This window comes from Leucoraja erinacea, chromosome 15, assembly GCF_028641065.1.
Source record: "Leucoraja erinacea ecotype New England chromosome 15, Leri_hhj_1, whole genome shotgun sequence".
NCBI lineage: Eukaryota > Metazoa > Chordata > Chondrichthyes > Rajiformes > Rajidae > Leucoraja > Leucoraja erinaceus.
In genome coordinates, this window is record NC_073391.1 from 42,208,643 (window position 1) to 42,222,780 (window position 14,138).

Consider the following 14,138-nt stretch of genomic DNA (forward strand, 5'->3'; position numbering starts at 1 on the left):
TCTATGTTTCAATTCTGAACTGGTTCAGTGCCTGGGGACCATTCTTGCGACAGTTTCTCAGTTTCAATTTCAGTTTAGTTTATTGTCACGTATACCGAGGTACAGTAAAAAGCTTTTGTTGTATGCTAACCAGTCACTAGAATGACAATACATGATTACAATCGAGCCATTTACAGTGAATTACCCAACGCATCACCGGTTCCTCACTCCCCTCCATTGAGTCTGTCCAAAACAAGCCTCATGCGGAAAAAATCGCACTACAACGACTGTATGTACGTATATATATATTTATTGCTCATATTCTATGTTCGTTCTTCTAGGGAGATGCTAACTGCATTTGGTTGTCTCTGTACTGTACACTGCACAATGACAATAAAATTTGAATCCGAATCTGAATCTGAATCTGAATAGATACATGATAAAGGAATAACGTTTAATGCAAGGTAAAGCCAGCAAAGTCTGATCAAGGATAGTCCGAGGGTCACCAAAGAGGTAGATAGTACTTCAGGACTGCACTCTGGTTGTGGTAATAGACAATAGACAATAGACAATAGGTGCAGGAGTAGGCCATTCGGCCCTTCGAGCCAGCACCGCCATTCAATGTGATCATGGCTGATCATCCCCAATCAGTACCCCATTCCTGCCTTCTCCCCATATCCCCTGACTCCGCTATCTTTAAGAGCCCTATCTAGCTCTCTCTTGAAAGCATCCAGAGAACAGGCCTCCATCGCCCTCTGAGGCAGATAATTCCACAGACTCACAACTCTGGGAAAAAGTGTTTCCTCGTCTTCGTTCTAAATGGCTTACCCCTGATTCTTAAACTGTGGCCCCTGGTTCTGGACTCCCCCAACATCGGGAACATGTTTGCTGCCTCTAGCGCATCCAAACCCTTAACAATCTTTAATGTTTCAATAAGATCGCCTCTCATCCTTCTAAACTCTAGAGTGTACAAGCCCAGCCGCTCCATTCTTCAAATCCAGTGTTAAAACGCATTTGTACTCCCTGGCTTTTGACCATGCCTGAGGCTTTGCTTCTGTTTGTGGTGTTTTTGATGTTTCTTTATTTTACATGTCTTTTCCTACTATTTCTTTTGATTGTTATTTTTGGTGTGTATTAACTTTTTTGTCAATGATTAGAGATGTACAGCACTTTGTTGCAGCTATGTTTGTTTTTAAAGTGCTCTATAAATAAAATTATTATTATTATTATTATTATTCTCTCAGCATGTGACAGTCCCGCCATCCCGGGAATTCAGGATGATTCAGTTGCCGGATAACAGTTGGAAAGAACCTATCCTTGAATCTGGTGTCGTGTGCGTTTTCACACTTGTCTACTTTCACACTTCACATTTTCACACTTACGACATTTCTCATGTAACGTTACAGTTATAAATTTGAGCCAAGGGACTAACATACAAGTTACATGCTGAGATCCTCATTAAATGGGTTGTGTGTGTTCTCGGGAATTATTACATTTACATTTACATTTTTGGAAGATTGTAAAGGCTTTCTTCTTTTCATCTGTCTGCTGCCAAAATATTTAAATGATTGCACCAAAGGCATTGAAGCAAAGAAGGAAAGTTATATTGCATGTTGCTACAGGTACAGTGTTTTGATTGGTTTCGTTTCGTTCAGAGATACAGTGCGGAAACAGGCCCTTCGGTCGGCCCCCTCGGGTCCGTACCAACCAGCGATGCCCGCACACTATGTTTCCATTAGTGGGAGAGTCTAGAACTAGAGGTCGTAGCCTCAGAATTAAAGGAAATTCTTTGCCACAGAAGGCTGTAGACGCCAAGTCAGTGGTTATATTTAAGGCAGAGATAGACAGAGCCTTGATTAGTGCAGGTGTCAGAGGTTATGGGGAGAAGGCAGGAGAATGGGGTTAGGAGGGAGAGATAGATTAGCCATGATTGAATGACGGAGTAGACTTGATGGGCTGAATGGCCCAATTATACGCCAATTCATTACGATCTTATGACCTTATCCTACTATAACACTATCCTACACCAGGGACAATTTACATTCATACCAAGCCAATTAAGCTACAAACCTTACACTCCTGGAGTGTGGGAGGAAAGTGAAGATCTTGGAGAAAACCCACATAGTAAAGTCCAATAATTAGGGGATGTCCTGAATGTATTACATGTAATCTAAGGCCATGTTTATTCATGTCATTTTTATTTGTTATGAACGGATTGAACGCACATGGATCTGGATTTCCCAATGCCATGCATTGGCTTCTTAGTGTCATAGAGTAATCCATCACCTTGTGGCCCAACTTGCCCACACCGACCAACATGTCCCAGCTACACTAACATAGAAACATAGAAAATAGATGCAGGAGTAGGCCATTCGGCCCTTCGAGCCTGCACCGCCATTCAATATGATCATGGCTGATCATCCAACTCACTAGTCCTACCTGCCCGCGTTTGGCCCCTATCCCACCAAACTTGTCCTATCCATGTACCTGTGTAACTGTTTCTTAAACGTTGGGATAGTCCCAGCCTCAACTACATCCTCTGGCAGCTTGTTCCACACATCCACCGCCCTTTGTGTGAAAAAGTGACCCCTCAGATTCCTATGAAATCTTTTCCCCTTCACCTTGAACCTTTGTCCTCTGGTCCTCGATTCCCCGACTCTGGGCAAGAGATTCTTTGCATGTACCCGATTTATTCCTCTCATGATTTTACACTCTATAAGATCACTCCTTATCCTCCAGTGTACCAATGAATGGAGACTCAGCCTGCTCAACCGCTCCCTGTAGCTCAGGCCCTCTAGTCCTGAATACATCCTGGTAAATCTTTTCTGAACCCTTTCGAGCTAGACAATATCTTTCCTGTAACATGGTCCCCAGAACTGATACAGTAATACAGACGCTACCCGGCATGAGTTAGGGTTGTGTCCCAAGGACCGTTGCCTAAGTCAGATGCTACGCAAAACCACGGGTGCTGTCTGTACGGAGTTTGCACGTTCTCTCCCCGTGACCTGCGTGGGTTTTCTCCGGGTGCTCCGGTTTCCTCCCACGTGCGGGTTAGTAGGTGAATTGTGTTCTGTAAATTGTAAATTGCCCCGAGTGTGTGTGTGTGTGTGTGTGTGTGTGTGTGTGTGTGTGTGTGTGTGTGTGTGTGTGTGTGTGTGTGTGTGTGTGTGTGTGTGTGTGTGTGTGTGTGTGTGTGTGTGTGTGTGTGTGTGTGTGTGTGTGTGTGTGTGTGTGTGTGTGTGTGTGTGTGTGTGTGTGTGTGTGTGTGATAGTGCCGGTGCACGGGGTGACCGCTGGGCGGCACGGACTCGGTGGGGCCGAAGGGCCTGCTTCCATGCTGCATCTCCAAAGTCGAAAGTCTCACCTTGGATTGTTTCTTTGCCGCATTGGAGGCTGAGGGGGAGATCCGATAGAAGTTTATCATATGGTTTATATGGAGTGGGCAATAGGAATCTTTCCCTCAGGGTAGAAATGTCAAAGACCAGAGGGCAGAGCTTTGAGGTGATAGTTTTTCACACAGAGAGTTGTGAGTCTGTGGAATTCTCTGCCTCACTGCGGTAAGAACTATGACAATAACCAACATTGTAATCGGGCAACTGTTAGTGGTGGTTCAAGGTTCAAGGTTCAAGGTTCAAGGTTCAAGGATAGGGCAACGGTTCGTGGCGGCACGGTGGCGAGGCGGTAGAGTTGCTGCTTTACAGCGGCGGAGACCTGGGTTTGATCCTGACTACGGGTGCTTATCTGTACTGGGCCTGTACATTCTCCCCTTGACCTGCGTGGGGTTTTCTCCGAGATCTTCGGTTTCCTCCCACACTCCAAAGACGTACACGTTTTGTAGGTTATTTGGCTTTGGTTATAAATATGTAAAACTGTCGTTCGAGTGTGTCCCTGATCTTGGTGGGGTGACTGGGACACCAGGATTGTCAGAATGTGGGAGGTGGGGGAGACTAGTGGGTCGAAGCAAACTTTTCCCGAACTATGAATTCCACTGCGGCCAGCAGGTTTACACAACACCTAACTGTGTTTGAGTAAGGCGAGATTGCATAATCTGGTGAGCATACGACACGAACAGTGGGTGTATTCAAGGCTGCATGGTATTGCTTTACAGTGAAGCCTGAAGTCTGCTGTGGGCTGTTAGAAAGAGGGTTTTCAGACACTGCCTCACTGTTTCCCACACTTGGCATCCTAGCTGTGTAAAACACTATGTCGGCCCGCACTGCCAACTGGAACTGTTAGCAAAGTCATTCCTTCTGCGTTCCCCGATGCTGGAAAGCTGGGGCTATCTCCGCCGGCCGCATGGCCTCTCCCTACAAGTTTGACGATCGCTATTCCGCTTCTCGTTGACGTTTTCTTTTAGCTGCTTGTAAATCCGGTCACAAAGGCGTGCTGCCGTTTCTGAGTCCACCTGACTTCCCTTGATAGGAAGGGAACATGATATGAAGATGGAGCTCTAGGGGCTGGTGGAGTCAAGGGATATGGGGAGAAGGCAGCACGGGTTATTGATAGGGGATGATCAGCCATGATCACAATGAATGGCGGTGCTGGCTCGAAGGGCCGAATGGCCTCCTCCTGCGCCTATTTTCTATGTTTCTTTGAACAGGAGGCACAAGAAACATAGAAACATAAGTGCACAAATAAGCCCTTCGAGTCAGCACCGCCATTCAATATGATCATGGCTAATCATCTGAAATCAGTACCCCGTTCTTGCTTTTTCCCCATATCCCTTGTTTCCTTTAGACCTAAGAGCTAAATCTAACTCTCTCTTGAAAACATCCAGTGAAAACATTCTGTGGCAGAGAATTCCACAGATTCACCACTCTCTGGGTGAAAACGTTTTTCCTCATCTCAGTCCTAAATGGCCTGCCCCTTATTCTTAACCAAGGAACTGTAGATGCTGGAATCTTGCTTTTGACTTTAGAAGTACAGGGTAGAAACAGTCCCTTCGGCCTGACGAGTCTGTTCCGACCATCGATCACCCTGTACACTGGCTCTATCCGACACATACTAGGGGCAACTTACAATTTACTGAGGCCAACACTCTAGAGACGTACAGATTTGTAGGTTAATTGGCTTCGGAAAAAATTGTAAATCGTCCTAATTGTGCAGGGTAGTGTTTGTGTGCGGGGTGATCGCTGGTCGGTGTTCTGAAGGACCTGTTTCCATTTGCAAACTGTACGGGCCTGTCATCAGCTAGAGTAGTGGACCTGAGCTCCCATCTCGCTAATTAGAAACCACTCATCAGACTTTATTGGACTTCAATGTTTTAGATAATGCCAAGATAAACTAATCACATCTGCCTGCATGTGATCCATAACTCCTTCACTTCCAGCATATTTTAGGCAGCACGGTGGCGCAGCGGTAGAGTTGCTGCCTTACAGCGTCAGAGACCCGGGTGCTGTCTGTACGGAGTTTGCACGTTCCCCCCGTGACTTCCATGGGATTTCTCCCCCGGGTGCTTTGGTTTCCTCCCACACTGCAAACACGTACAGGTTTGTCAGTTAATTGGCTCTGTTAAATTGTAAATTGTGTGTGTGGGATAGTGCTGGCGTGCAGGGATCGCTGGTTACCGCGGACTCGATGGGCGGAAGGGCCTGTTCCTGCGCTGTTTCTCTAAACTAAACTAAAGTAAACTAATCTGAAGAGCCTTCTGGTCGACCCATTGCAGGAAGGATGGTCCTCCAGCACATCAAGGACTATCTACCACCAGACCTCGACCCCCACCAATTCGCCTATCGCCAAAACAGATCCACATAAGACGCCATTACCGTAGCTCTCCACTCTGTGCTGAGCCATCTGGAGCAGGGGCAGAGCTACGTCCAGATGGTCTTTGTGGATTTTAGTTCGGCCTTTAATACAATCATTCCGGACATTCTCATAGGTAAACTGGTCACTCTCGGCCTCCCCACTGTCACATGTGCCTGGATAAAGGATTTCCTCACCAACCGGCCCCAGACTGTGAGACTCGGCCCCCACCTCTCCTCCACTCGCAGGTTGAGTACCGGTTCCCCACAGGGCTGTGTGCTAAGCCCCCTCTTATACTGTCTCTACACCTACGACTGTAGTCCGGCCCACAACAACAACCGCATCGTCAAATTTGCTGACGACACTACTGTGGTCGGACTTATTTCGAAGGGAGACGAGGCAGCCTACAGAGAGGAAGTCCTGAAGTTGACAATCTGGTGCTCAGAAAACAATCTGGCTCTGAACACCAGGAAAACAAAAGAGCTCATTGTCGACTTCAGGAGGCACAGCACCGACTTAGCCCCCCTACACATCAACGGCGAGTGTGTGGAAAGGGTCAACACCTTCCGGTTTCTCGGTGTCCATATCGCTGCCGACATCTCCTGGATGGACAACACGACAGCGGTCATCAAGAAGGCTCAGCAGCGGCTGCACTTCCTGAGGGTCCTCAGGAAGCACAACCTGGACTCTAACCTGCTGCTGACCTTCTACCGCTCGTCCATCGAGAGCCTGCTGACATACTGCATTACAGCATGGTATGGCAGCTGCACCATGGCAGACAGGGAGAGGCTTCAGAGGGTAACCAGGACAGCGCAGAGGATCATTGGCTGCCCTCATCCCTCCCTGATGGACATCTACACCTCCCGCTGCCTTAGCAGGGCAAAGAAGATCACCAAAGACAGCTCCCATCCTGCGTTTGGACTGTTCGACCTGCTGCCCTCTGGAAGGCGCTATAGGTGCATCAAATCCAGGACAAACAGACTCAGGAATAGTTGCTTTCCGAGAATTATATCTACTATAAATTCAAATTCACACATGCACTGACTACACCGCCCAACACGGACTTCCATCTGTATATATGTATATATGTATGTAGCGCCGCAGAATTTGTGCACCTATTCCCCTCCCCCCATCTCCCTTCTGTTTTTTGTTTTTTCTGTTTCTTGTTTTTTGTGCTAAATTGTATGTATGCACTGAGTACGAGCAGCTTTCAGTTTCACTGTACATGTATAGTGACAATAAATGGCATATCGATATCTATCTGATGCTTTGTAGAGGGGGATGATGAGGTTCACCAGAAGGTTGCCTCAATTAGAAGACTGGCACCAAAAGGCTGCCTCACTTCTGACACCATGTGTAACGGACTGTTAACACTGAGTCATAGAACTTCATAAGATGTACTTTAATAAAAATACATACAGAGACCACAACGACAGGTACTGTAGGCGCAAAGTCGTAGCATGGTGGAAACCCGACATGGATTAGGGATCGGGTCCCAAATAGCAAAACCAGACATGGATCATATCAGCAGTAGTGATTGACGTATAGAGGGTATTACCAATAAGCAGAGGTTGGCCAAGCCTGGATTGTTTTCTCTGGAGTGTCGGAGGTTGAGGGTAGACCTGAGAGAAGTATATAGAACTATGAGAGGCACAGATAGATAGGGAAGACAGTTCCAACCTTTCTCCCGGAGTGGATATGTCACAGACTAGAGGGCATAGCGTTGAGGTGAGAGGGGCAAAATTGAAAGGGGATGTGCAGGGCGAGTGTTTCACTCGGGGAATGGTGGGTACCTGGAGCGCCCACTGCCCAGAGTGGTGGTGGAGGCAGATACGATAGTGGTGTTTAAGTGGCCTTTATCTGGGCACGTGGATATGCATGGATATGGATCACATTCAGGCAGAGAAGATGTTTTTGGCATGGACATTGTGGGCCCAAGGGCTCTGTTCCTGCTATGCACCGTGCTGGGTTTATACTGTTTTGATTCTTAACAAATTAATTTATTTTGTACCTGCGGAAAGTCCTAGTTTCAACAATCACTTGTTGTATCTCCTTGCAATAAAAACAGGTTCAGTTTACAGCATCTGGATTTGACCTAAATCCTGCACTGCTCAAATTAACTAGGGTTGGTCCTTGGTGAAAATTAATTCTATGTTTGAAAAGAGACATTGGCAAGTGTGTAAGATTAAATTTCCTTCATTACGTACATAATCACCTCCATTCAAATAAGTTTATTGTGAACGCAGTTTTAGAAGATGCCAGTGACCCTTGACCAAACACATTTGTTTTGTTCCCTGTTTTAAAAGATTGCTTGTCGAGTGTTGCATTATCCCACAGCTGTTCTGGGTTGAGTTTCTGGAAAGGAAAATACCAAGGACACCAACTTACTCTTGTGTATTTGAGTTTAGCTTCGAGAAACAGCATGGAAACAGGCCCCTTCACCCCACTGAGTCCACATCGACCCCTTCACGCTAGTTCTCACAGGTTCACTCGTTATAGGAGTAGAATTAGGCCATTCGGCCCATTGAGTCTACTCTGCCATTCAATCCTGGCTGATCTCTGCCACCTCATCCCATTTTCCTGCCTTCTCCCCATAACCCTTGATACCCGTTCGAATCAAGAGTTTGTCTATCTCTGCCTTAAAAATATCCACTGACTTGGCCTCCACAGCCCTCTGTGGCAATGAGTTCCACAGATTAACTACCCTCTGACTAAAGAAGTTCTTCCTCACCTCCTTTTTAAAAGAGCGCCCTTTAACTCTGAGGCTATGACCTCTGGTCCTAGACTCTCCCACCAGTGGAAACATCCTCTCCACATCCACTCTATCTATGCCCTTCATTAATCTGTAAGTTTTAATGAGGTCCCCCCCTCAACCTTCTAAACTCCAGCGAGTAGAGGCCCATTGCTGTCAAACACTCATCATAGGCTAACCCAATCATTCCTGAAATTATTCTTGTAAACCTCCTCTGGACCCTCTCCAGGGATAGCACTACATGTTATTCTCTTTATCCTCTATCTGTACACTGTGGACGGCTTAATTTGGAATCATGTACAGTCTTTGACTGCAATCATGTATAGTCTTTCTGCTAACCTAATGTTTTCAAGAGAGAGCTAGATATAGCTCTTAGGGCTAACGGAATCAAGGGATATGGTGAGAAAGCAGGAACGGGGTACTGATTTTGGATGATCAGCCATGGTCATATTGAATGGTGGTGCTGGCTCGAAGGGCTGAATGGCCTACTCCAGCACCTATTTTCTATGTTTCGATGTTACTTCCACACTTCTGTTTTTCTGCTGTTTCATTCCTGCTTGGCACACAGTTTATCAGCGCCTTGCAGTTCACAGCTGTGGGCTGCAGTTCAAGGCATGCGGAACAACAGCGGAATAATTACAAGGCAAGGAAAATAGTCATCGGTGAAGGAGAAGTGTAATAACACGGTAGTCTCTCTGCTGCCACACTGCTCCAACTATAAGTTGCATTAACTTCACACTTTTCACACACTTCCCAGTCAGCCCCTAAGTGTGATTCTATAACTTGTCTCTCATGGGTAGGACAGAACTAGTGTACGGCTGGTAGACACAAATGCTGGAGAAACTCAGCGGGCGAGGCAGCATCTATGGAGCAAAGGAAATAGGCAACGTTTCCGGTCGAAACCCTTCTTCAGACTCCTTTTCGACCCGAAACGTTGCCTATTTCCTTCGCTCCATAGATGCTGCCTCACCCGCTGAGTTTCTCCAGCATTTTTGTCTACCTTCAATTTTCCAGCATCTGCAGTTCCTTCTTGAACATAGTGTACGGGTTAGTCCGCGCGGACTTGGTGGGCCGAAGGGCCTGTTTCCACACTGTCTCTCTAAACTAAACTAAAAATGAAACGAAACTGAAATAAACTAAACTGAAATAAACTAAACTGAACAAAATTAAACAAATCAGGCCCTTGGGCCCACAATGCCTGTGCTGAACATGATGCCAAGACCAACCCTTATCTGCCCGCACGTAATCCATAACCCTCCATTCCCTGCATATCTTTGTTTGAACCAAAAGTTTCTTCAATGCCACTATTGTGTCTCCCTCCACCTCCACTCCAGGCAGTGCATTCCAAGCATACACCATCCTCTGTGTAAGAAAAACCTTCCTCATGCTTTGCTCCTCTCACCTTAAAGCTGTGCCCTCTAGTATTTAATTTTTTCCATTCTGGAGAAAAAGGTTCTGACTGTCTCCTCAAGTATGGTACTGAAAAATGTCCACATCCTTCATCCAGAATGAACACTTTCAATGGCAAAATATCCAGTAGATCAGTTGCTGCCATTGACCCTAGAGATTCACTCTAATTCATCTCATCAGATTTTAGTTTAGCTTAGAGACACAGTGCAGGAACAGGCCCTTCAGCCCACCGAGTTCGCACCGGCCAGCGATCACCCCGTACCCTATCCTACGCGCTAATGACAATTTACAATTTTTACCGAAGGCAATTAACCAACTAACTCGCACGTCTTTGGAGTGTGGGAGGAAACCGGGGCACCTGGGGAAAACAGGGTCACAGGGAGAACGTACAAACTCCGTACAGACAGCAACCGAGGTCAGGATCGAACCCGGGTCTCCGCCGCCGTATGGCAGCAGCTCTACCGCTGCGCCACACTGTCGCCCGTGGGTTTCCTCCGGGTGCTCCGGTTTCCTCCCACATCTCAAAGACGTGCAGGTTTGTAGGTCAATTGGCCCCGTCTAAAAAATTGCCCCAAATGTGTGTAGGAAGTGGGATCAGACAGATCCTGCGTAAACAGATGATCGCTGGTCGGCGTGGACTTGATGGGCCAATAGACCTGTTTCCATGCTGTATCTGTAAACTAAACTGAAAACTAAACTAAACTAATGGTTGTCTCTTGGCTCATAGAGACAACTAGACTACACTAGATTAGTGTAGCCGGCGGGACGTGTTGGCCGGTGTGGGCGAGTTGGGCCGAAGGGCCTGTTTCCACACTGTATCACTCTATGACTCTACACAGAGAGGTACAACTACAAGTTAATCCACAATGATCCTCAATAGCTGTCCATTCTGTATTAAGCAGCAAATGAATACACAATTAGAAAAAAGGTCTTTTCATATTCAGCTTGCATCCACTCAACCCCTTGGCCTTAATCCAATCTTTTTGTGTAAGAGCACGGGCTAAAGTTTAATAAATGTGAAGGGCCTTTAATGAACTGTGTTTAGTTCTCTTTAATCTGGTGGTGAGTGAGTTTAAACAAACATAAATCCTAAATGATTTATTTCCTGGCATATCCATTCCACAGAAGCGTTCAATCAATGTCCCTTTATAAAGTTTATGCCTTACAGCGCCAGAGACCCGGGTTCGATCCAGACCACGGGCATTGTCTGTATGGAGTTTGTACATTCTCCCTGTGACCTGTGTGGGTTTTCTCCGGGTGCTCCGGTTTCCTCCCACACTGCAAAGACATGCAGGTTTCTTGGTTAATCGGATTTTGTCAATTGTCCCTCGGGTGTAGTGTTGAACTAGTGTACAGATGGTCGCTGTGTCGCTGGTCGGCATGGAGATGGTGGGCTATAGGGCCTGTTAGCATGCTGTATCTCTAAACTAAACTAATCTGCTGGTGTGTGAGTTTAAACAAGCATAAATCCTAAATAATTTATTTCCTGGCATATCCTTCACAACGTAGCATTCAATCGATGACCATATGATGTGTCACCTAACACATTGATCAATGGCAGTTGAATATGTTGGATTATGTTTTTAATTATTATTCAACAAGAAGAGATACAAAATACAGTTCAGTTTATTTAACGTTTAGTTCAAGGTAAAGCCAGTAAAGTCTAATCAAAGATAGTCCGAGGATCGTCAATGAGGGAGGATGACTTTGGAAAAAATGGTTTCTGGTTGTGGCTGGATGATTCAGTTGCCTGATAACAGCTGGGAAGAAACTGATAACAGCTGGGAAGAAACTGTCCCTGAATCTGATGGTGAGCGTTTTCACACTTCTATACCTTTTACCCGATGGGAGAGCGGGAGAAGAGGGAGTGGCCGGGATGCGACTCGTCCTTGATTATGCTGCTGGCCTTGCCAAGGCAGCGTGAGGTATAAATGGACTCAATGCAAGGGAGGTTGGTTTGTGTGATGGTCTGGGCTTCATCCACAATTTGCTGCATTTTGAGGTGGGAGATTGCAACCTTCACGTGGTTCGTCCTGCTTCGACGAATGCAATCAACCTGGCGTGCTCAATGAAATAAGATCAAATAGAACAAGTTGTCCCGAACAACTTTAGGCTGTGCACGCCATACGCAAGAAGAAGAAGCTGCAATTTCTTGAAGTCTTGGATGGAGCTGTTCCCAAACCAAGCTGTGATGAATCCCTAATAAAATACTCTCTATGGTGCATCTGTAGAAGTTGGTGAGAGTTACAGGGGATTTGCCAAACTTCCTAAGCCTTTAAAGGAAGTTGAGGCGTTGGTGAGCTTTCTTGGTCGTTGCTTCAATGTGGGTGGTCCAGGAGAAGTTGATGGTTGTAGTGACTACCAGGAATTTGACGTTTTCAACCATCTCTGCTTCGGAGCCGTCAATGCAAACCGGGGTATGTGTGCCGCTGGACTTCCCGAAGTCGATCGCATTACCGCGGCACAACGTGGCTAACAAAAAATACTTGTTGTTTCCAACAGGAAATTCACAAATCCACCAACGTGGTGTATCAGGCGCATCACGTTAGTCGAAGCAAGAGGGGACAGATAGTCGGCACAAGGAGAGGATTCCGTGGTTGCACCGTCTGGCTAACAGGTAGCACGTTAACTCAAACTATGTGGCATCTCACGCAAATCTGTCATGATGTTGGACCTGGACTCCGCCCAATCCCAATTAAATTCCATCCTTGAATGATTGAATGAATGAATGATTGAATGAATGAATTAATAATGAATGAATGATGAATGAATGAATGAATGAATGAATGAATGATTGAATGAATGAATGAATGAATGATTGAATGAATGATGAATGAATGAATGAATTGAATGAATAATGAATGAATGAATGAATGATTGAATGAATGAATGATTGAATGATTGAATGAATGAATGAATGAATGAATTGAATGAATGATTGAATGATGAATGTGAATAAGTTTATTGGCCAAGTATTCACATACAAGGAATTCGCCTTGGTGCTCCACCTGCAAGTGACAACATGACATACGGTGACAGTTAGGAATGACACATAAAACATTAAACATTAATAATGAAACATTATCGATTAAACATGTGAATTAAATAAAATACCAGAGCAAAAGGAGGCTACAGATTTTTGGTTATTGAGTAGAGCTACTACTCGTGGACAATAGCTGTTTTCATGTCTGGCTGTGGCAGCTTTGACAGTACGGAGTCACCTTCCAGAGGGAAGTGATTCAAAGAGTTTGTGGCCAGGGTGAGAGGGGTCAGAGATGACCTTAGGACCATAGTTGGCCAGATTACAACACAACGGTTAAATATTGACCATATTTTAAATCTGTACCACCCACTCACCTGACATCAGTCTGAAGGAGGGTCTCAACCCGAAACGTCATCCATTCCTTCTCTCCGGAGATGCTGCCTGTCCCGCTGAATTAGTCCAGCATTTTGTTTCTATCTTCGGTATGAATATTGATTTCTCTAACTTCAAGTGACCCTTAAATCCCCTTTTTCTCCTCATCCCCCCCCTCCTCGTTCTGTCGAGTTCCACTGTCAGTGTAACACATTATCACCTATCCCACAGCCAACAATGGACCATTGTGGTCTCCACCTTGCCTTGATTATCATTGGTTTTGCATATCTTCCATTCATTGGTCCTAAGTACCGCCTATATCTCTCGTTCCCCTTTCTCCCAGCTCTCAGTCTGAAGAAGGGTCTCAACCCGAAACGTCGCCTGGATTCCAAGAATGAGTGGGTTAAATTAATATGAGCGTTTGTCAACATTGGGCCTGTACTCGCTGGTGTTTAGAAGAATGAGGGGGGACCTCTTTGAAACATACAGAATAGTGAAAGGCTCGGATAGAGTGGATGTGGAGAGGATGTTTCAAGTCAGTGAATATTTTAAAGGAAGAGATCGATAGATTCTTGATTACTACAGCGTTAAGGGTTATGGGGAGAAGGCAGGAGAATGGGGTTAGGAGGGAGAGACAGATCAGCCATGATTGAATGGCGGAGTAGACTTGATGGGCTGAATGGCCTAATTCTACTCTTATTCCTTATGACGTTATGACCTATTTCTTCTCTCCAGAGCTGCTGCCTGTCCTGCTGAGTTACTCCAGCTTTTTGTGTCTATCTTCGGTGTAAAGCATCATCTGCAGTTCCTTCCGACACATTGATATGCATGGTCTGTGACCATTCCCGTTGCATTTTATAATGGTCACATTTTATAATGTGACCATTATAAAATGGAACT

General features: G+C 45.7%; 1 protein-coding gene across 1 annotated transcript in view; it reads left to right on the forward strand.

Annotated features, from left to right (window-relative positions):
• papss2b (3'-phosphoadenosine 5'-phosphosulfate synthase 2b) overlaps positions 1–14,138 on the forward strand; it is a 52,784-nt gene that overhangs the window by 9,764 nt on the left and 28,882 nt on the right. Inside the window, exon 2 of the mRNA XM_055647251.1 lies at positions 12,386–12,500. Within this exon, the coding sequence (XP_055503226.1) occupies positions 12,386–12,500 (115 nt within the window). The remainder of the gene's footprint in view (positions 1–12,385; positions 12,501–14,138) is intronic.